General features: G+C 36.3%; 2 protein-coding genes across 9 annotated transcripts in view; both read left to right on the forward strand.

Annotated features, from left to right (window-relative positions):
* Positions 1 to 101: 101 nt before the first annotated feature.
* Positions 102 to 18,894, forward strand: ACTR6 (actin related protein 6). Of its 7 annotated transcripts, XM_088141918.1 has the most exons (14): positions 123 to 254; positions 2,437 to 2,576; positions 3,422 to 3,467; positions 7,583 to 7,766; positions 8,573 to 8,690; positions 9,236 to 9,304; positions 9,963 to 10,086; positions 10,217 to 10,352; positions 10,443 to 10,499; positions 12,316 to 12,414; positions 12,944 to 13,019; positions 14,362 to 14,533; positions 16,294 to 16,432; positions 17,394 to 18,891. In XM_088141918.1, the coding sequence occupies exons 4-14, from the start codon at positions 7,699 to 7,701 to the stop codon at positions 17,521 to 17,523; spliced, it is 1,188 nt and encodes a 395-aa protein (XP_087998044.1). In that variant the 5' UTR covers positions 123 to 254; positions 2,437 to 2,576; positions 3,422 to 3,467; positions 7,583 to 7,698; the 3' UTR covers positions 17,524 to 18,891. The 7 variants fall into 7 exon arrangements, with proteins under 7 accessions (XP_025029200.1, XP_087998042.1, XP_087998043.1 ...); XM_025173432.2 differs by lacking the exon at positions 2,437 to 2,576 and having other exon boundaries at positions 102 to 254; XM_088141915.1 differs by having other exon boundaries at positions 3,422 to 7,766.
* Positions 18,895 to 19,977: 1,083 nt separating this feature from the next.
* Positions 19,978 to 23,901, forward strand: part of SCYL2 (SCY1 like pseudokinase 2) — a 38,611-nt gene continuing 34,687 nt past the window's right edge. The window contains exon 1 of one of the 2 annotated variants that reach the window (XM_025173431.2): positions 19,978 to 20,142. The gene's annotated coding sequence lies outside the window, so the exon portion shown is untranslated. The remainder of the gene's footprint in view (positions 20,143 to 23,901) is intronic. The other variant, XM_007438593.3, reaches the window with a different exon arrangement.

A 23,901-nucleotide genomic window follows, 5' to 3' on the forward strand; every position in this document is an offset into this window, starting at 1 on the left:
TGACAGGCTAATGGGCGGGGAGAGGGGAGGCACCCGCCGGTGGGAGCGCCGCCCCTCTCTCGGCTGCTACTATTCCGAGCAGGGGCTCGAGGAGCGTTTTGTCTCGCGCGCATTCCTTGCAGTGGCTCCGCGTAGTTCTTTCCATGATGCATGAAATCAGAAGTTGCGGTGCAAGCAGTGTAATCCTGATACACCCTGTTCACAATTACACAGGAATAAGCACCACTGAGTTAAAACCGAAGTTGCTTCTATACGTAAGTATTCTTGGTCAGCAAAAAGCTTGAAAATAGTTCTCTTTGCATATCGGAAAATAGTTCTATTTGTATTCTTATACAATCTACTATATAACTGCTATATAGCTCGTTGAATATAAGTTTTATGGTTAAACCCAGTTACCTTTTTAACAATAGCCAAAAATACAAATATGTTTTTAGGCCCACCTAAGTCTAGGTTTTTTAAAAACTAATCTTTCTTCAATTATCAAGACCCACAGAACACTTCTGTTAGAGAAATATAAATAACAACTTGCATTCTAATAGGAGGCTTCAAAGGAGATGTGGCACATACATTTCTGATGCTTTCATTGACCTTCAAGAATTACACAGCATTATCCAATTTATGAAATTATTACTGATTCTGTCATTAAGTTGACAAATAAAATTTGCACTGAAAACAAGCAATTGTGGAATTTAGATCTATATTTACTTCAACAAATTCAGTTGTCCGCTATATACAGTGGTACCTTGAGTTACAAACGCCCCTCCTTACGAATTTTTCAAGATACGACCAGCTCCAGCCCCAAAAATTTACCTTGACTTGCGAACTCCGCCTCGAGTTATGAACCGGATCCGCGGCCATTTTCCCTGCTGCCATGCGGTCGCAGCTTCCTGTGGGCAAGATCGCGGTAGCAAGGAGACATTCAGTGAGGCTTGTGGTGTGTTTTGTGGCGTTTGGAAGGTGTTTGGTCAGCATGGCTCCAAAGAAAATGCAGAGCAGGCTTGGCAAGAATAAGGCTTTGAAGAAAAAAGTGACAATCGAACTTAAGAAGGACATTATAGAAAGGCACGATTGTGGTATTTGTGTGACTGATCTGGCCTTGGAGTACAAGATGGCGAAGTCGACCATCTCGACTATTTTCATGTTTTTGTGGTTTAAAAATAAAATGCATGTGTTTCAGAACTGTTTAACTGTATGTATTTACATTGAACCTTATGGGGAAATTTGCCTCTTGGTGCGACCAAATAGGGAGGGCGGAACGGATTAACCATATTTACATTGAACCTTATGGGAAAATTTGCCTTGAGTTGCGACCAACTCGAGTTGCAACCAGAGTCACGGAACGGATTAAGTTCGTAACTAGAGGTACCACTGTATAGGTAAAAATGAATATAAAATTAGTAGAATTGAATGAAGTTAACAACCCTGTTAAATTAAAAAGCGCATACACTTTTTAGAAAGATATTATAATTTCAAGAAAAAAGGAAAACAAATTATATTGATACAAATATACATTTAAAAGAATGTAGAGAATATAGTTAGGAAGGGAGAAAAAGGATATACAGTAGAATATTGTGAGCCACCCAGAGTCACTTAGGTGAGATGGGCAGTTACACAAATCAAATCAAATACATACATACATAATTTTTAAAAAAATAGAATATGTGTGGATGGCCAACAAATTGAAAATAATCAGAAGATGGAAACTAACATATAGGTAATATATTCTAATAACCATTCACTTTTGTGTGTGTGTGTACTTTTGCGTCAGTCTTGACTCCTGTGCCTGGACAAGTCCCTGCAGCTTCCTTGGCAAGATTTCGGAAGTGGTTTGCCATTACCTTCTTCCTAGGGCTGAGAGAGTGACTGGCCCAAGGTCACCCAACGGGCTTTGTATCTAAGACACGACTGGAACTCACAGTCTCCTGGTTTCTAGGCTGATGCCTTAGTAGCTACAGCAAACTGGCTCTCTTGCCATTCATTTAGATTATTATTAAGACATTTCATACCCAAATTTTGGCCTAGAGATATTTCTATTGAACTGTAAAAATATTTGGTTAACACAATTTTAATTAATAAGTGGGGGGGAAGCTATACATAGTAAACAATACATTAAAAGGATACTGTAAATAATATGTAGGGTATATATCAGATTAAAATATGAACTCTAGAATCCAAATTTGAGATGTGGCACAATTCCACTATACATCAGATTTACAGATATGAAGCTATTTTAGACTGGGGCATATTCCCACAGTTTAATTAACCATTATTCCATAGAGGGAAGATTAGAGATTTTTTCCAATAAAAAGCATTTAAAATCCTTAGCTGTTATATTCAATGCAAGCTCAGTGTATTTTGAATAAATGTTTGGTTTGGTGAATAAAAATATATCAGGTTGAAATGGAATTACAACTTTCAAAATTTTTTCCATTCTAGGATTAATTCATTTCCAATAATATTGAGTTCTGCAACTCAGCCACCACATATGGAAGAACGATTCAATCATTTTAGCAATCATGACCAGAGTAATGTACCAGCAATAAACATATCAGTTCTTTCTAAAGATAATGTTCAAGGTGAACTTAATATTCTTTTTCCATTGAAATTCCAAAAGATGTATTCATTTAAAATTACATTTAACCATTATGCTTGAACATTAGATTTTCTCTCTTTCACGTTAATAAACATTTAATTCTGTTCTAAGGCACAGCATTTAACAATTACAATCAAACTCAACAAAAAATAGAAGTATAGATAGAAATGTAAATCTCACTTGTAAACAAATGTAGTACAGATTATTTTTTTTAAATTTTAATAACATTTAATATCATTTAAGTTGGAAATCTTAGGCTGCAGTTCTCAAATCGCCAATTCTTTCCAGAGTGTTTAGATATCGTACTGTTCTCTTAAAAAAAAAGACAAGGTTCTTCAGTTCTCTCTCTAAAACAATATTATTGCTACTTAATTGTATTGTATTGCTGTTGTCTTTATTATCGCAACATTATTATTGCTGTTTATCTCAATTGCATAAAACCAGAAAGGGGGTAAGAAACACTGGTGCTCTACTCCTGTGAAATAGTTTACCCCCAGGTCTCATTGTTGCCTTCCCTTATGGCAATCAAAACTGAGCTTTTCAACAGAGTTTAAAATTAATTCTTATTTTTTATGAATTGAGATATGGTGGTATATGGATGCAGGGATGTGATAATGATGTTTTATTGATTTTAATGTTTTTAATGTATTTTATGTTCAGTTTTTTTGTAAACTGCTGGGAGTCTGTGTTGAGTCAGCAATTTTTAAATACTGAAAATAAGTAAAATAAGTCAAGGATTTAGAAGATTCTCGTAATATCTCTGTCATCCAAAATGACATAATCATTTGTCAATTATGAAGACTGAACAATTTGCTTTATTTATTGTAGTGCTTTTTCTGAAAGAGAACCTTAGGAGGAGATAAGATAGCAGGAGGTAAGAGACACAGTTTATACATAGAGGTCTCTGGCTTAAGAACTCCCAGTTTATGGATGACCAATAGTTAAGAATGGAGCCTACTGTAGCAAAATTCAAGTTAAGTACACAATGATTCAAGTTAAGTACACAATACTATTTATACAGTATTATACAAAAATACTGTTCCAACTTACATACATATTCGACTTAAGGACAGACCTTGGGAATGAGCTTGTTCTTAAACTGGGGACTGCCTGTATATTTCTTTGCTGCCACCTAGCTGTCTTTCAGGTTTTTTGAAGCCTAGTTCATAGCTTCTTCCTTCTGTTCCTTTCAGAGTTTTCCTACCCATTTTTAAATAAAAGAATAAAGTTTTTTTTCCTATCAGGTGGGGGTCAAATCTGTCCCTACATGTGTCATGACAAGGATAGCATCTCTGCCATGTGAAGATGCTGTGTCATAAAGAGGAGTTGTGAATTCCCAGTCCTGCAAGCAGGCTGTCATTCTTGGAACAGTCTGGCAAGCAGGCGGTTACTGCTGTAAATTCATCCAGTTCATTCACAGGAAATATGGATAATGGAGAAAAAGCAAGAGTATTTAAGAAATAGATTTTCTTTTGCTTTCTTGACAAAATAAATAACTTAGGTTTAAAATAGGGATGAACAAAACGAATCAATCCATAGACCTTTTTGGAGAAGACTGAAATGTTTTGTTTCTCTCAGGTGAAACCTCCTCTAGACAATGCCATTCTGAGGGGTGATTCAGCATATAGAAATACATTCTTCAAACCAAAAAAGTCTTGAGATGTTGTAGACATAATATTCTGGACAAAAAAGGCTTATTTTGAGTCCAGATCACTCCCAAGGTACCTTGTACTGCATCTAGTTCTGAGGTTTTGCTTCTGGAAACTACTGAATCCTGCTTAGAATAGAATGGATCAAAGAAAATTTGGCATGATGCAGAGGAAAATAAGACATTGCAAAAGTTTCTTGGACAATCGATTCTTGGATTGATAAACTATGCACATACCTAGAGGAAAGTAAAACCACCTACTCAGTGTCTTCTTTCAGATAACATCTTCTGTTCATCAGAAAAAAGAATTATTTTTCCTGTATACGTCTAAGAGTAATCATATAGATTGTTATTTTTAAATTGATCACCAGCATTGTTACATGATAATCATATGTAATAGAAGGGAGGAGGATGCAACTCACATATGCCTATTTATGGATGTTCTAAAGACATGCATTGTTAGGAGGATGTATTCTGGATTTATTTATTTATTGGTTTGTTTTTAGATTTATAGGCAGTCCCAATCTGTATGCATCTGGATGGCTTACATGATGCAACAACAAACAATAAAGACACAGAATATATAATCCAAAAGGAAGTGTGGAGGGAAAAAAATCAAAGAACTGAAACATCCCACTAGGGGTTTACCATAGATTCTAACCCAGGGCCTAGGGTTTAAGCCAGGTTTTAAAGATTTGCTTAAACCGGGGTCAGGGTGAGGAGCACAGGAATCTCGGGCAGAATGGTGTTCCAGAGGACAGGTGCCATGACAGAAAAGGCCCACTTCCTGATTTCATCAGCTAACATTGTATAATTGATGGGACCTGGAGTATGCTGACTCTGTCAGACTGCATGGGATGGGCAGAAACTACAGGAGATAGTGCCTCAAATAATAATGCCCTATGCCAGTGTTTCTTAAACTTTTTTCTCTCAGGACTCCTTCCCACTTTTAAAAATTATGGAGGACCCCAAAAGAGCTTTTGTTTGTCTACATTATATTTATTGCTATTTACCATATTAAAAATTAAAATTGACACATTCACGGCCACTACCGCTTCTCACTATTGTTTGGTGGGATTTGAATATTGTATTATTTTTCAGTGTAGTCTGGCAAATAATTTTGATTTCACAGACTGCTGTGAGGGTCTTGGGGGCCCCCAGGGGTCCTAGAATCACACTTTAAGAAACACTGCCCTATACCATAAAGGGCTTCAAAGGTGATAACCAGCACCTTGAATTGCACCCAGAAGTCTACTGGCAACCAGTGAGGTTCATGAAATAAAGGTGCTACTTGTGCATGCCATGCCTGCCATAATTGCCCATACTCCCACATACTGGACCAGCTGCAGCTTTTGAGTATTCAAGGGGAGCTCCATTCAGGACCAATGCATGAGTTATTATTGGGTATAAAAGCACCCTTTGAGAGACACACTTCCTTTCCTCCAGTCTGGTAATTCTGACTGGAGGAGTTACTCCGATATTCATGGTCTATATTTTGATAGGTTTCCACAACAAGCCATAACTGTATCAACATAACAATATGTATGTCACAATGAAAAATAAGACTATTATATAACTTGGGTCAATTACATTATGGTGGCCAACATATGTAGGTAACTCACCTCATTTTGCATGATGGCATCATGATACACATGTCAGCATTTGCCCACTATCCTGCAGATTCATGACTTTTGTTAAAAAAAAAAAAAAAAGGAAAGTAAATATCCTTAATACAGTTTAAAAGCACATGTAATTCTCTATTGTTAACAAGTATAGTTTTAATAAAATAACCTGCCTTGTTTATTTTTTATTTGTGTATGTCTTCTTGGATACATTAACATTCAGCAAATATATCAGCACTTAAACTTATTTCCTAAACTGGGATTTTTGACCAAGATCATTACTGATGGGCAGTTGGTTAAAACAAACAAAACAAAACTTAAATTAATTCCTACACTATATGCTGGTTAATTTGGTTCATTTGGCTGGCTGGGAAGTGAATGTTCTGAATCATTTTTAGACTCTTAGATTTTTTTCCCAGGACGTTGCAGGATGTGATTCCTTCAGGCTTCTAGTCCCACCCCACTCATTGGAGTTACTGAGAAGTGGGCTTTCTGATAGTATTGCCCTGTAATATTTTGGGAGAGTTAAAAGATATAATAAATATACAGTTTTGAGAGGGTTACTGTTTTTAAGTGTTATTCTAATTTATTTATAACTCATACCACTTTTTTATGGTATCAATTTTATTTTCCAATTCGTAATTCATCCACCCCTATTCCAGCTTTTATAGCTGTATCTTATAATTGTAGAGATTTATAAGCAGGGTTTTACCTTCTAAAATTCAGACTGTTTAGTCCATAAGAATAAAGAAAAAAAATCTTTTATGTTGTTTCTTTACAAACATGAAGCTATCCAACATTAGTGTCCCTATATTGCAGATAATCAAAGAAAAGGATTGTTCTAAGGGATTTATTACAAGATTGTAAGAAAAGTCCAGTGGGACTTTCTGTCAAATACACAAATAACTTAAAATTATAAATGTGTTTAAAAAATCAGCAATGTCCATCACAGAGTGATTCACATCTGTGGTCTAGTTGAATGGCTTGGTCCCATTGCAGTTACATTATAAGTAGAAATGTGCTTTTCTTACCAGAGTACAAATATAGAAATATAGTGTAGAGTGAAACATTTCATTGTATAGGTTATTTCTGATATGGAACTATTTATAAATGCAAACAAATCCAGTGACAAACTTGAGAGTTACTTATACAAACAGTAATGGAGAAATCTAATATTTTAACCCTTGGAAATTATAAACCTGCCAAATCATGCCCCAAGTAGTTGACTGCCCCAGCCTTCCTGTGTAATGAATTATATCTTTACTCGGAATTGGGAAGCTGAAAAAATAGAACTCCAGAAATCTACAAAACACTGCTGTACTATATAGATATGACTGATTCCGGTTTAAATTTCCAGTTAGAAATCGTTCGCAGAAACCCCTTTTAAATCGTCCGTTTTCATGCCAGCCTAGTAGCGCTGACCTGGAGTGTTCCATTCAATTGCATGCAGCCGTTCAGTTTTTGAACGTACGAACATTTAAAAAAAAATAAAATTATTACTCCAAATAAGTCACACGTTACACAGAATTAAGGACTGCTTCATATGCTACCGCGTTTTGTTTAAATGGACTAGTCTCACCTCTATCCCCGGAACTAAAATAAATCGAATCCGGAAGCGCTATAAATTAGAATAATCATTTTTATGCATATGTCCCAACTTTTGGGCCAATTTCCTACCTATATGGGTCTTCTCCCACTCATGAGGAAATCTTGTAATAGTCTATCTTAGGATGGTAGATCGAACCTGGGAGGAAATATTCTGTGGACTGAAGCGGAGAGTCTAGACTTTTTCTAGGAAATGGGGCGGAGTCGAGAGACCGAGACACGAGGGGAAGATGGCGACTCTCGTGTTGGACAACGGCGCTTACAATGCTAAGATCGGGTACAGTCATGCTCATGTCAGGTGAGGTTTTTTCGCTCCGAATCAATTGTGGAGAAAATGGAAGCCTGTTTTCACAGACATCGTTTTAGGGCAATTGACGAGTTTATGGGGTTTCTCATATGTTTCATATAGGGATGGATCAGAATGTATTGTTATTGTGAATGAAGAGAAACATCCCGAAACTTTGAACGTTCCTTAACAAATGCCCAGATTTTTTTTTAACTACAGAAACGTCATGTACTGAATTGTATTGTGCGTTGTAAAATATTTCCCATCAAGTAGAATTTGAAAGAATCTGTTTTCTATTCACAGATGGATCAACGATTTTTGCAAATAGAAATATTTAAAGCATGTTCCGTTCACCTCATAGCATACTCAGTTTATTTGGAGCCTTCTGATTGCACAGGAACTAGTCTCCCAACTGTCTAGATTATGCATAAATTGTCTTCATACAGTGTTTAAAATAAATGTGTTATATAATATTTTAAATTCTGAGCCTCCTTTAAGTTTCATGTGTATTTTTAAAGCTGCAGGCTGTGTATGGCTTTCTGAGAGTAAAATCATTTCTGCAAAAAAATTTTGCAGAAAAAATTGATTTGACATCAATTTAGCTGTATAGAATTTATTGAGTCTCAGGCCCCTCTTTCTTTGCAGACATTGATTTGCTGCTTCCAAATCTAATAAAAACTTTAACTTAGTAGAGCAGTTCCCTTGGAGAGCATTTTAATATTGACAGTATTTTGTTATTTGTTATGTTCATCTACAGATGACAGTTCATTTAAATATGTATTTAGGAATCTGCTAGATTTTTTTTCTCCTTCCTATAGTGTAATTCCCAATTGCCAGTTCAGATCAAAGACTGCTCGTTTGAAAACATTTACAGCTAACCAACTGGATGAAATTAAAGATCCATCTGGACTTTTTTATATTCTCCCTTTCCAAAAGGTAATTAGAAACATGCCACAATTTATGCAGGAATTGTTTGTTTTCCATTGAATGTTTTAATAATTACAATTTAATCCTACAGTCCTGAACACACTTGTCTGGGAATAAATCTGGTTGAGGTTGGTAGAACTAGCTATTGTGTATATGTGATAAATACGAACTGGGCAGAACTTTAAACATCTTTTCCAAAAGCAAAAATATGTTCTTAGAAATGAGAGGCTTTCATAATGCACTGTCAAATATCATTTCTTTCTTATACTTGGATGTTTTACAAATGATGTAGGCAGAATACTATTGAAATCTGTGTGTCATGTGGCCCAGCCCAACATTTATATACAGAAAAACGATAAAAATACTTTGAACTATTAAGCATAAACATGAAGATTTTTACATACGGGATGTCCATTCACCTCAACAGAGGAAGCAGCTACATTTTCCTCAAAACATAAAGAATTTCCATATTGATTTCTTTTAGTAGTGTGTCCAACAAATGTAGGTTGAAAATTTGGAATTATGCAAACTTTTTTTTTCTTTTTTAAAAATAGGGGTACTTGGTTAATTGGGATGTTCAGAGACAAGTATGGGACTATCTTTTTGGAAAAGAAATGTATCAGGTAACATGCATTTTTCTATATCTTGAATATAGAACCAAGACAACTGCAGAAGGCACTTGGATCATACTACTTAAAATATTCACCATAATAATAATTGAAAACAAGTTTCTGATTTGGATAATATGTGGATACCATTCACTGTTTTAAAGCTTCAGTTGTGATCTGTCCAAACATGCACTTGTTCACTGTGGGTATTCTTGAATATTGGTGGTGCTGCTTCCATCGGCCTCCTGGATTTTACCTTTTATTCTTTGTAAATGTGTCCTGTTATAAATTTTAATTGTATATTTATTTATTGTTTTAATATGTTGTAAGCCACCCACAGTCCCCCTTTGGGGGGAGATAGGCGGGGACAAGTTTAATAAATAAATAAATATTCAGAACTGACTGCCAGCTGATATATTATGCTAATCTATTATATATTATGCTAATATATTTTAAAAGTGGGTTGTTTGTTCATTTCATTCAGCAATTTTGGGAGAGTTATAAATAGAGTCTAAAACTTTCTCAGTACAGTACCTGAAAGAGACTACTGTATATACGGCAACTTAACAATGATATAGCTTTAATATGGATTTTGAATTATTATTAGGAAGTTGTTATATCTACAGATTTATTTCAAAACTACTTCCATTTCTTGAAATGTTTTCCTTCACAGGTAGATTTTGTTGATACTAATATCATCATCACAGAACCTTATTTCAACTTTAGTTCAATTCAAGAATCCATGAATGAAATATTATTTGAAGAATACCAATTCCAAGCAGTTCTCAGAGTAAATGGTGAGTGATATTGTCCACTGTCCAGAAAATGTACAATGTTCTTCATTTTGACATTGATTCAACACATTTTAAATTTATTATGTCAGCCTACTAATAAAAATAGCTGATAATATGATATATTATGTTTCAGCTGGAGCTCTTAGTGCACATAGATATTTCCGAGATAACCCATCAGAACTGTGTTGTATTATTGTGGACAGTGGATATTCTTTTACACACATTGTGCCTTACTGCAGAAGTAAAAAGAAGAAAGAAGCAATAATAAGGTAAAATGTTTAATTATTCATAAAAAAGGAAATGTTGTTTTAAAAATATACAAACATTTCAAGGTGTTTTTATTTTTTTTTAATTCCCAGGATAAATGTTGGAGGAAAACTTTTAACCAATCATTTAAAGGAAATAATCTCTTACAGGTAAAGCATTTATTTGGACTCTGCAAAACTATTCAGGATGCTTTACTAAGTACCCCATTGAACCCCATTATCAAAGGGAGCACTTTGATAAGCATGTTGCAAGCAAAAAGACCCTGCATGACTTTGTCACAAACAAATCATGCTAGATTAATCTTACCTTCTTTGGCAGAATTACTAGTTAAGTAGATCAGAGAGTCATAGGGTGACTGGTCATCAACAAAACCTTTGACAGAGTGTCTCATGATGTTCTCTTTAATGCAATAGTAAAATATGGGCTAGATGATACTATTGTTAGATGGACTGACAGTTGACTGAATGACCATATCCTAAGTGTGTTAATTAATGGTTCCATTTCAGCTTAGAGGGAAGTAGTAGGGCTTTGTGTTGTTCAACATTTTTATCAATTATAAAGTTTGCAGATGATGCAAAGCTGGGAAGAGTGACTATTACTTTAGACAAAAAAGAGAAGATTCAAAAAGATCTAAAGAGTCTGAAGCAGTGAACTAAAATTAATAAGATCAGTTATAACAGGGAGAAATCTAAAGTTCTGCATCTGGGTAAGAAAAATGTACAGCACAAATATAGGTTGGAGGAGACCTGTCTTGGCTGTAGTACACATGAAGGAAATTCTGTTCTGTTGTTCTTACTGACCACTAGTTAAACATAAACCAGCAGTGCAGTGCAGCTGCTAAAAAGGCAAATGTTATCTTAGAATACAGGTAGTCCTCATTTAGCGACTGCCTTGTAAAGTGACTGTTCGCAGTTATGACAGTGATGAAAAAATAACTTCGTGACCAATCCTTGCATTTACAATCTTTGTAGGTCTGTAAATTAAAGAAAAGCTGAAGTAAGATCATAAGCACAGACAGGGTTTCATTTAGCGACCACTTCGCTTAATGACCAAATTGCCAGTCCCAATTGTGGTTGCTAAATGAGGACTACTTGTACATTAAACAGGAGGAAAGTCCAGATCATGGGAGTAATTGTTCTACTCTATTCTGCCCAAATCAGGCCCCATTTGCAATAGTGTATTCAGTTATGGACACTATACTTTAAAAATGGACAGTGACAAATTAAAGTAAATCCAGAGGTTTTAAAACCAAGCCCTATGAGGAATAGTTAAATAATGTGGATATATTTAGCCTACAGAAAAGATGACTGAGGGGAGACATGATAGCAGTCTTCAAATATGTGAAAGACTTTCACAGAAGGAAAGTGGGACTTATTTTCTGTTGCCCCCAAGGGCAGGACCAGAACCTATAGCTAAAACTACAAGGAAGGAGGTTAACGGTAAATAGCAGGAGGAACTTCCTGACTCTGAGCTATCAGCCAGTGGAAATTGTGAATTTTCCCACACCAAAGGTCTTCAGACAGACTGGATGGTTGTCTTTTAGAGATATTCTAGTGCATCCTGCGCTGAGCAGGAGGTTGGAATAGATGACTCCTAAAACTGCTTCAAGCTCTCTGATTATCTGACTATGAACTCATCATTTATAGCAATCTTGTTAAGGAAATGTCCTTGAGATATAAGGAGCTATGAAGTTTAGCTGGGTTGCCTGACAAGCCCCTAATCAGAACTTACTGAGAAGTCACATAAATTAGCGTAACGTTAGTAGTTTTAATTCCTCAACTTACCATTAAATTTAGTAGTATGCCTATATCTGTAGAGCATAAAGACTTAAATGGGTTTTTCCATAATTAATCTTGCAGTAGACTGTGAAATAAAAGGTTAAGTAAATTTTGCTTAACACTCATAATAAACTGATAATGCAAACAGAATAAAGAACTTTTCCAAAAGTTCTTGTCATTTTTCTAGGCAGCTCCATGTTATGGATGAAACTCATGTGATTAATCAAGTGAAAGAAGACGTATGTTACGTTTCACAAGACTTTTTCAAGGATATGGAGATTGCCAAGTATGGTCTTTTTAAATATATTATTTAAGTGTTGGTTATTTTATCTAAAGTTTGGAAATTTACTTTACAGGGCTTGATCCTGAAAAAGCATGCCACCTGGTTATGCTGACATTTTTGTAATTAAAAGGGTACTTTTTGAGCATGTATGGAATATTTTATCTCCTGTGCCCAATTGTGTATCTGGAAGGAGAGATAAAGATCTTTGAGGAGACATTTCATCTGGATTTTAATTTCTGATTTGATTCACAGAAGAAGAGATACTTAGTTTTCTAGGCCACTTTAAAGAGAAGTTTTTGTCCTTAAAGGTGACCTAAAATATTTTAAATAGAAGAAATAATAATGTTCAAGATCAAGCATATGCTATACATTTTGTCTTTCTCTACTAATTACCTAATAATCATTTTGAAAGCCCATTTCATTCTTCAAGAATATTCAGGTTACATTATACTAAAGTATAAAAATTGCTGTGGAATAAATTGTTTTGAGAAACTTTAAGACATTATTTAATGCATTCTGAATTCTGTTCCAGGTTGAAAGAAGAAAATACAGTGATGTTGGACTATGTTTTACCAGACTTCAGCACAATAAAAAAAGGATTTTGTAAGGTGATTCTGTAAAATCTTCATAACTGTGTTTAAAGTTTTCAGTGTATACAAGTAAATGTTTGCAAGTAAATGTTTGTCCCATTTGGCAGGTGTAATGACCATTAGTAGTTTATTAGTTTCAAGAGAAGGATGAATAGAAGATGCTATGGATATAAAACAATATAAAACCACAGCTGAAAGAGACAAACTGGATTACCATGTTGAACTGACTTGTTAATCCCCTTATAGTGTATGCCTAGTTACAAATAAAGCTCATTGATTTCAAGAGAATTGCTTCCAGGCAAATGGATTTAGAATTACACACTCGCTTCTCTTTTATTTATTAGATTTTAATCCTGCAGTCCTGTGAGGTAGGTTTGGCTGAGAGAGAGTCACTGAACCAAAGTCATCCCATGAACTTCAATGGCTGAGGGTGGACTGGAACTTGGCCTTATGTTTTACTGTCAAGTGACATCCCGTCTCTGCAAATTCTTCCATCTACTTCTATTTTATTAATTTGGAAAAGGTATTAAACAGAATCATGAGTCACATCCATGGGTGCTTTAAGCAACTCCATGATAGTTAATATAAATGGGTCTCTGTCCCTTCTCACAGCACAACTTACTATAAAAAGAGTCTTCTGTGTGATTTACTTTGTGGACTAGTTGCTGCTATTGAAAAAACACATCCATAGTCCTGTTAGGTGACAGAACTACCGTATTTTTCCGACAATAAGATGCCCCCATGTACAAGACGACCCCCACTTTTCCAACCCAAAATTTAAAAATATTTTAAAGATAGTGCAGAACACATTTTTATTTAGTAATTAGTTAACATTTACCTGATACAGTCAGTGGGAGGAGGTCCAAACCGTCTCTCTGCAGCTCTATTTCCAGGCTCTTTTGCATAACTGATTACATTCAAGCACGAGTGAAACTGCAGATAGCTTGTCTCTGCAAACAGCCTTCCTCTAATTGGTTTGTTCAGCATCAGCTGACATCAGTTACATCAGGCTCGTGATTGGAGGAAGTCTGTTTGGGAGACAAGCTGTTTCACTCGTGATTGGAGGCTAGCAATAGGAGGAAGCCTCTCTGCAGAAACAAAGTATGAGCAGTTTTGCAACCGCGCGATTCTCAGCTGACTTCCTTGAATAAGACGCCCTTCAGTTTTTAGGGTAAGGATTTTAGAAAAAAGTATTGTCTTATAGTCGGAAAAATACGGTTATTATGCAGCTACTATATGGAACGTTATGTGGTAAAATGTATAAAATCAAACAAGTACAGTAATATAGTATACAGTAATTGAATAACACTTAATGAAATATAGACTTTACCACTATGTGTTTTATAATTATTTGATTTAGCCAAGGGAAGAAATGGTGTTAAGTGGAAAGTACAAAACTGGTGAGCAAATACTTCGTCTTACAAATGAGCGATTTGCAGTTCCAGAAATACTCTTCCATCCTTCAGATATTGGCATTCAAGAAATGGGAATTCCTGAAGCCATTGTTTATTCAATTCAGAATTTGCCAGAAGGTACATTTACTAAAATGGTGTTGCATTCTCAAAGATCCATCTGTGAAATATGTTGCACAATGATACAGTTGGTATTTTGCTTCAGTTGCTTACATTTTAAGGGCAAAGGCTTCATTGTCTATAGCTATTTTAATATTGATATTTGGAATAATTACAGATAGTCCTCAGTTAATGACCACTTGCTCAGCTACCGTTCAAAGTTACAACGGCACTGAACGAGTAGTACTTATGATCGGTCCTCAAGATTCCAGCCATCCCAGCAATCCTGCAGTCATGTGATCCTGGCGCTTGGTAACTAGCTCACACTTATGAAAGTCGCAGCGTCCTGCGTCATGTGATCGCCATATGTGAACATCCCTGCTGGCTTCTCACAAGCAAAGTCAATGGGGAAGCCGGCAGGGAAGGTCACAAGTCGCTCCAGTAAGTTGTTTGTACTCCAGCAGCTTTTTCCCCTGAGGAGCCTGGCTATGGTGCCTGCAGTACACTCCTCTCAACTGCCACCCACACACCTTTGCACACATTCCCCCACATGGCAGCAACCAGCTGTGCTTGTGCCATGCCTCAGTGGCCACCTGCGCACCTGGCAACAGCCACCCCAGCCCCATCGTGCTTATGCCACACCTCAACAGCCACCCGCACATCTTGCACACTCAGCCCCGCTGCAATTACGCTGCATCTCAACAGCCACTAACACGCACACTCCCCCACCCGGCAGCAGCCACAATCAACCCTACTGTGATGGCCACCTGCGCACACTCCCCCCCACCCCAGCAGCAACCACTTACCTGTCCTCCAGCCTGCTTGTGATCCACTGAGGACTTGGGACTTCCTGCCAGCTTCCCCATTGACTTTGCTTGTTGGAAGCCAGCAGGAAGTTGCGAGGAGATCCTCACTTAATGACCCACGATCCTTGCTTAACAACGGCAACAGGGAGTGCCATTGCTAAGTGATGCAATCATGTGACATCACACTTTACAACCGCATTGCTTAGCAATGGAAATTCCAGTTCCAATTATCGTAAGCTGAGGTATTTATATTAATGATGCTACATCTATAAAATTTACAGTAGATAAATTTACAAACCAATACATTTTTCTCTATAAACATATCTTCTAGCATACAAGAATTCCTGTTCCTATTCCTTTGGTATCAAATTTAATAAAACCATGAAAAGAAAATTTGGTTAAGTACCTAGTTAAAATGTAACAACACATTACATAGGAAAACCACTGTTATCGTTAATATAACTCTTGTAAAATTGCTGTGATTACCTGTGCACTATCAAGAATGCTGAACTAAAATAATTTAAAGATATCAGAAATTGTGAAATACAGTTTTGTTTTAGCATTTTGTGGAAATAAGCAATTATTTTTTGTAAAATAGCTAAACATTAGGATGATGGTAGCAGTGCCTTCAGTACAAATGTTTTCATGCCAGGCTAACAACACAGTCTTAAACCCTCAGGCAGCTCCTGTTAGAGGGAATGATAGGTTTGTGCATTAGTTACCCTCAGGTGAATACCTCTTCTAGCAGGAGGACCATATCTGTCCTCGTTACACTCGCAGAAAGCTCCATGGTGTCTTTCTGCCTCATATGGTCCTATCAGCAATAGTTCCAATTAAATTTTTGAAAAAACAAAGAAATCTGACATTATTTCTGCCTCTCAGGCCGGTTTAAACTGACAATTGTCCTTTCTTTTACCATAAAATAAAACAAATTATTTCAGTATATTTAATTATCTTAATCTGATTTGTCCACAGAAATGCAGCCTCATTTCTTCAAGAATATTGTTTTAACTGGTGGAAACTCTCTGTTCCCTGGATTCAGAGATCGTGTTTATTCTGAGGTTCGATGCCTCACTCCAACAGATTATGATGTATCAGTTGTTCTGCCAGAGAAGTAAATAGTCTTTCATTTACAAATAGAGCTTCTTAATTTTAAAATATGATTCTTCAAGTTCTATATTGTATTTTCTAATATTAATTCAGGAATTTATGCATTTTGGTTCCTTCTGATATTGTTGGTTATATACATATGTACTCACCATATTATTCCTTTTGGAGTAAGCAGTGTTATGCAAACCACAGAAAAAGGATTAGAAATAGTGGGCAAAATAAAAGTAGAATATAATAGGAAAGGAAAGAAAAACTAAAATTATTCATTATATTTCTATATACCTTCCTATCCTTGCAGATTATCCTTGCTTCCTCATATCCATGTAGCGTTTCATACATTGCCTTTTCTTCCTAAAACTTCTCACCTCTTTTTCAGGGCCTCATCTGTTCTGTCTAACCATGATTTTCCCAGTCTTTCCCTTTTGCTCAACCCATTCAGTCTTCCTTCATATTTTTGTATTGTAACTCTGCCTTCATTTATGTTGCCTATATAAACAAAGCACCTCAACCTACTTCTTTCATACTGGTGACTCGCTTTCTATTCATTCATACTTGACACTATTATTTCCTGTTTTATCCCAAACACTTTTTAAGTAAACCATTCCCAGGTCCCTGACTTTTCTAAGCAATTACACACATAACTTAAAACTTCCCCATCCTTTTAATAAATATTCTATCAAGGTACACAATTTCATCTGCTTGCTCTGGTTTTCTGGTTTTCATCTGCTTACATGGTTAGGTGTAACTTGTAGTAATTCAGTTCATTTCCCCTGTCAAATACAAATAACTTACTAAACACAACCAACTTGGTCTTCAGTACATTCATTTTGTTGCATTATACAGTGTAACATTTGCTACTATATATAGTACTGTATAGCATTTGCTACTATGGTCAATGTAAATTAATATTAATTCATAATGTTTATATAGTTTGCTTTTTAAAAGGCTATTTTATTTGTTTTCAGTCCTATTACTTATTCCTGGGAAGGTGGAAAGTTGATTTCTGAAAACGACGATTTTGAAGATATGGTAGTAACAAGAGAAGATTATGAAGAAAACGGGCATAGCATATGTGAAGAAAAATTTGATATTTAAATAGATTACTTCCATATAAATATTGTATTGTATAGATTGTCCATTGTAGTGGCAAGATGTCTTAATCTAGAGCTGTGTTCTAGAATAATCATAATTTCAGTTTTATGTATTGATGAACTGTATGTATATAACTGTACTTTGTATATATGAGTTCTTTATTGGTTGTTGCTGATCACTCAATTCATGGTAAATATATGAATTCTAAAGAAAATATCTAGAAATAGCTCCTTAAAAGAATTCAATTAATATATTAGAATATTCTGTAGCAGAGATAACTTAGAGATAATTTTTTAAGTGTATATATGAAACTTTAATTTTGGATTCTAGAAAGATAATTATGTAGTGACTCATGTAAAAAAGCTAGATGATCGCTTGGTTAATTTTTTTAAAAAAACATTTAATCGTGATCCAATTTTTTTTTAATTAATGGGAAATTTTATCTAGAAGCCCTTTTTATTAGTTCTGAGGGAGGAAAAGAACAGCAGCTACTACGCTAAAGACAGAGTTATCAAACTGCAGTGTCAAATCTTTTAAAAGAGAAATACTCCAAGGAATCAAAATCAGAAGGGGCCATTTAAGCTATTGAGTTCAGACCCATACTTAATGCGGGAATCCAGTTTCATTTATCTCAGAAAGATGTCTGTCTGGCCTTCATGTTAACAAAAGGCAAAGGTTGGACAGTCATTTGGGATGGTAAGAGGATTCTTGTCCTGGGCACGGGTTGGACTAGAACACCTCCAAGTGCCACCCAGCTTTCCAGTGAAGGGGAGCCCAGCCTGCTGTGGGGAATTAGCTCCATGCTTTTACTGGTAGGAAAGTTTTTCTAACATTCAGTTGGAATATGCCTTCCTGTAACTTAAATCCATATACTGTACTATGGAATTAAACAGAAGAGTGCTGTAATATATAGTAGTGCTTCAGCTTTCTCAAGGCTATAAATACCTAGCTCTGTCAGTCTTCATAGAATTTGTAGTCCTCTGATAATCCTCATTGCTGTTCTATGAATTTGTCCTAATTTCTCTGAATCCTTTATAAAATTAGTTCAGAACTAAATAGAGTAGTTTTGGTGAGGACTGACCAAAAAAATTTGCAGTGCCTGTTTCAGATTGGACATTTGTTACAAAAGTATTTTTCTGTCAATTTCATTCTATTGATATTGATCAGATATTGTCTTGATCTGAATTGTCTTTCAGGATAGACATAACATACATACATCTTATAATAGGAATAACTAGACCCATGTACAACCTGGCTCCTTTGGGTGGTTGTGGGATATACATGGCTGGATTCAGGAGATGAAAAATGTTTTTCTGAGGGAGGGTGAGATGCCACCAGCCTCAAAATAAATGGTGATGTGCTGTCTTTTGAAGAGGCTGTTTCTCTCCAGCTGTATTAGATGATTTCTCTGTCTTCAAATTGGAGTAAGATTCTGGAGGTGATAGGGAATTAACTAGATCTAAGAAGAAATGGACCATCTGGATCCTTTCCAGTCAGGGTTCAGGCAGGCACACGGGACAGAAACAGCATTGGTCTCTCTGGAACATGACCTTCATCAGAACCTGGCTATGAGATTGTGCCTCTCCTTTTAGATCCCTTGGCAGCATTCAGTAATTCAGCCATGGTACCCTTGATTGTTGCCATCACTAACAATGAGAGGGTTGTAGGGGAATCTTTCCTTTGATTATAGTACATGCTAAAATAAGCAACTCCTCAAAGATCTTATTGAAACAAAGAGCTACATTGTCTGAGAAGCAAGCAGTCTTGAATGCCAAGATGTGTATGCATATACACACACACACGTAATATTCCATTTATTGTACCCAGGACTGACTGACATCTGTGATCCATAACACCTGGACTTTCTCATAACTATACTGTAGCCTCAGTCCCCATGTTGAGTTTCGGAATCTCAGACAACTACATAACTGAGTTTGTACCAGCAATTCCTGTAACAAGTGGCAATGGCCAATGCAAGTAATGATCTTGTGTAAAGTATGCATTTATGTAATTGCATCATGTATGAAGTATGCAAATACATAAGTTGTGTGATGAGGTAATGAAGCACATATAATTTGCTTCCCCCTTCCTTTGGACACCCATGGTTCATACATTGCTCTGTTTATTAAATGAAGTAAAACTGGCTGAGCTCACGTAGTATACTAAGCCATGACACAGTAAGCTAAAACCATGTCTTAGTGCAACGTATGAAAGTCGGCCTATGTGATGGGAGAAGAGCCAAAAACAGAAAGGGAAGTTCAAGCGTCTTCATCTGAAACCTTCAGCTGAGCAGTCCTGAAGGATTTTCGTCCGGGGAGAAACGTGCCCATTACTCGACCTCCTCGCTCCAGACCCGGCCGCTTGAATGGACAATCAAACTTGCCGCCGGCACTGAAACTACCGTTGGCGGCGTGAGCGGTGGGCGGGGCTTCCTCCGGCACAACTTCCGGCCCCGTGCCCATCTCTTGTTTCTCTCACAGTGACAACAACGGAGGCGGGCGGCGGAAGGAGTCGGACAGGTCAGGTTTGGCGGCTGAGGTGGTCGCCATGGCGTAGCCGAGCGGGGTCTACACTTGGTCAACCACGCCCCACTGTGGGGCTGTACCGTTTCTTCAGGAAGAGGTGAGCCGGATTTGGGGCGGCCGCCGCTCTCGGTGCCGGAGAGTGGCCTTAAGATCTTGGAGCGGGGAAGGGCCCGTTTCCTCCCTCCGAATCGCAAGGAGGGCCTGAATGGTGTAATCTGGGCAGGCAGGGACAGGGAGAGCTGGATGACGTTATTCCTCTCCACCGTGTTTTCTGCTACGGTGCTTTTCTCGATCGGTCGTGAGCGACGTGGAGAAAAAGAGAAATAAAAGCAAGGCTCTTTCTAGTAATAGAGTTTCCCCAACTAGCAGGCTCTTCCGGCTGAGAGGAAGGGCTGCCCCAGCCTTCTGTAAGGGTGCTTACACGGTGAGAAACTCGTACCTGTTTTAGGCGTGTTCCGAAAGAATGGGCTGCTTTTTGTACCTCTAGTCTCACATCTCAAAAAAATCAACGTTTTTTAAAAGATAGGCGCATTTTTGCTTTTAAATGACCCAATAGTTGATTAATCTATTTTTAAAATGGGCAGTATAAATGATATTGTAGAAATACAGCATATTTAAAAGTCTATATATAGTATTGCATTATCAAATGGGGCATAAAAGTAATATTAGTGAATATATTTTATATCTGTTTTAGTTTGTCCACTTATTGCACCATCTGACAAAACTTGCTTGGGAAGTCTAAGCCAAAACACTTAATGGGGTGGCCCTGATTTGAAGATTACTGCTTCATAGAAAATTAAATTCTTTACTGTTTTCATATATCATGAGTCTTCTGAAACTTTTCCTGACAATTCACTGTAATTAATTTCTTGTGAGATACGGAAGCAGTTAAATAGAAATCACTTCCTCTAAAAGTGTATCTGAAGAGTTGCTGATGTTACAGTCAAAAGTGACTTTAGTAAAAGTTCCCATTGAAAGTAATGGAATTGAAATCCTTACTTCCAGGCTTAAAATGCACAGCAATTATTCTTAAATTTGTTATTATTATTAATGCAAGCTGAAGTCATATTCATTTATTTGTGATCAAGGACAATTAAACACTTTGCAACATACTTCTATTTGGATTGTACTGTTTTTAATTTAAAAGGTAGATTCAAGCTATTTTCAGAGATGTGCCATCTCATTAAGTCACACGTAAAGCAGTCTTAGAAAGCCTGTCTGGAAAGAAAAATTGGGCCTGCCATCTCTGTAGAACTGCAGGCATGCTTCTTACAGCAAGTTCCTCAGCCTAACTTCAGGAATTACAGCTGTACTAATTTTTAGGTCCATAATATTTTCTATATCCTTAAATGACATGCAAACATTTTTCATAACTATTACTATGTCACAGAATAATTTCCATATATGATGTATGTAAATGAAATATCTATTACAACAATTTGTATGCCATCTACTCAAGCATCAGAAAACAAATCCTTATCTTTCTATACTATTGTCAGCTACTGGAGACCCTTCATTTAAAAATGAACTGTTTTCACCCCTTCCTAAATACCAAAAGGGGGAGGGGCATCCTGATCTCAGGAGGCAGAGTACTGTATTCTACAGTGAGGGTGCTGCTACTGGGAAGCCCATCTTATGGGCACCTGCCCCCTTAATCTCTCAGGAGATGGGTACCCACAGTACCCCTCCCATTTAGACTGCATTGAGTTGACAGATTTCACCTGGAGCAGATCATCTTGAAACTAACAGGTCAAATCATATAAGACTTTATAATTAATATATTTTGAATCAAGCCCAAAGCCTGCTAGTAATCAGTGCTCCCACAGGATGAATGTTTTTTTCTATTAAACCAGTTAATAGAAATAGGGGACAGCTGCATTTTGTATCAGCTGCAGCTTATAGGTCATCTTCAAGAGCAGCTTCATGTAGACCAAATTACCACTGATTAACTGCAGGACAAGAACTAGAGTCATTATCTTCATTGTCTTTTCATCTGGGAAGAATCACAGCTGGTAGACCAACCAGAACTGGCTAAAGGCTCTATTTAAAAACACACACATTAATAGTAAAATAACAAAAAGCTACAGCACCAACAGTTAAAAAAAGGGGGGGGGGAGAATAGTGATCATGCAGAAGAAAGAAAACCTAGAAAAAAGGGAAAAATAATAGGTAATAATACAAAATTAATTCTGTCCTTAAACTAATAATTAATCTAGACCACATAAAAACACATTGCTTCATCTTCTGATTTTTAGAACACAGACTTTTCAAAATAAATAACAGACTTATATCCTAGATGTATTTCTTAAAATCAGGATAAGTTTTATTCACAGATACATAAAATTATCCTCTTTGCCATGCCCCAGGCTCAATGTAGCCAAAGCTCTTCATGAAATGACAAAATCTGTGTTTTAGAAATATAGTTCAACCTCTCATTAAGATCCTTAACAATATTTCTTCCCAAAATTTTGCTGACATATGTAATAAGTTGAAATCAACGTGACTATGCATGTTCCTCCATCTTAAACATTCTTGCTAGGGGTCTAGTAAATATAAAATATTTTCTGATGAATTAATTTCATTTTAAATCATAATTTTATGTTTCTTAACAACTGGAACCACTGATTCTCCAGAACTGAATAAAGTATTCCAGTTCTTCATTCCACAATTCAAATATACAACTAATACTAACTTTCATTTTCTTTTTTAATATCTTATAAAATTGAATTGTTGGTTTCCATTCCACACTGCATCTTGTGAAGGTTCTAAAATTGCAGGCATACTGAAGACCATTAGAACATCCAGGCCATACTGTTTAATTAGTACATATTTTAGTTGTGTATTTTGCCAAGCGAATATTGTAGGTAAGTTACATTCTACACATACTCTCTAAGTCTTTAACTATTAGAAAAAAACAAATTTAAAGTGTTGAACCTTTGTTTACCCCAGGCATTCCAGTAAAACATCTTCCCCACTATTTTCAAATTTGGATTATTCCACAGTGTCAATTTCTCATGTGATTCAAGATCAAAATCTAACCATTTATTAATAATGCCTAGCAGCTTTCAAGTCTGGAAACAATCCCTATTTACTATATCTGGACCCTAAAATTTGCCTAGATTTCAGTGGTATTACACACTTGTTCTCCTAATGGGTTCAAAGGGGAGAATATTCATAAAAGGTTTTGTTCCAAAAAGTATCCTGGTAAATAAAATCCCAGTAATATAGTTGAAAATCTGGTGGATTGAATTTGCCTTCATTGTAAAAGAATCTAAATTTGGCCTGGAGTGTTTGAGGGATTTAGTCTGTCAAGCATTTTCCATTAAGTTATATAAAGTATTTAATTGGGTTTAACATTGGGATCTCTTTTACAATATGCATCAATCTTAAGTAATTACTAATCAGAATTATTCATTTTGATAACATTAATCTTGCCCCAAAGATTTAATGGAAGTTTTAATGTTCAGCATAAACCATATTGCTATTGCGATTTGAAAAGCTTTGGTAATAACATTGGATAATTATCAAGGATAGCCATACTATCATGAACATATAACAACAATTTATATTGAATGCTGAGTTCCACTACACACCTTAACACTGTCTAGTAGAAGAGGCTAATGGTTCAAGAATGAAATTGAAAAATAAAGGAGACAAGCCTCCACCTGCTGTTCTAGCAGGAGCCATAAGTCAGTTGTAGATAGCCATTGCATATCTGCTGTTTGGTGGCAGTATCACATTATTGAGAACAATAGATGGAACATTCATGGATGCAGAAGAACTTTGTATCAAAGTCAGCTCCATCTTGTTAGGATTAAGTATGAGTCTGTTCAACTCCATCCAGTCCTACACTATA

Source organism: Python bivittatus, unplaced genomic scaffold (genome assembly GCF_059951505.1).
Source record: "Python bivittatus isolate LINGU-HERP-01145 unplaced genomic scaffold, Pbiv_v1 ctg000330_np1212, whole genome shotgun sequence".
NCBI lineage: Eukaryota > Metazoa > Chordata > Lepidosauria > Squamata > Pythonidae > Python > Python bivittatus.

Bases quoted from the DNA above. Each gene is read 5' to 3' on its own strand.
- ACTR6 (XM_088141916.1), top strand. From the start codon at position 7,699: ATGGCGACTCTCGTGTTGGACAACGGCGCTTACAATGCTAAGATCGGG. The intron at 7,767-8,572 runs GTGAGGTTTTTT...TCCTTCCTATAG, and splicing joins TACAGTCATGCTCATGTCAG to TGTAATTCCCAATTGCCAGT. The intron at 10,353-10,442 runs GTAAAATGTTTA...TTTAATTCCCAG, and splicing joins AAGAAAGAAGCAATAATAAG to GATAAATGTTGGAGGAAAAC.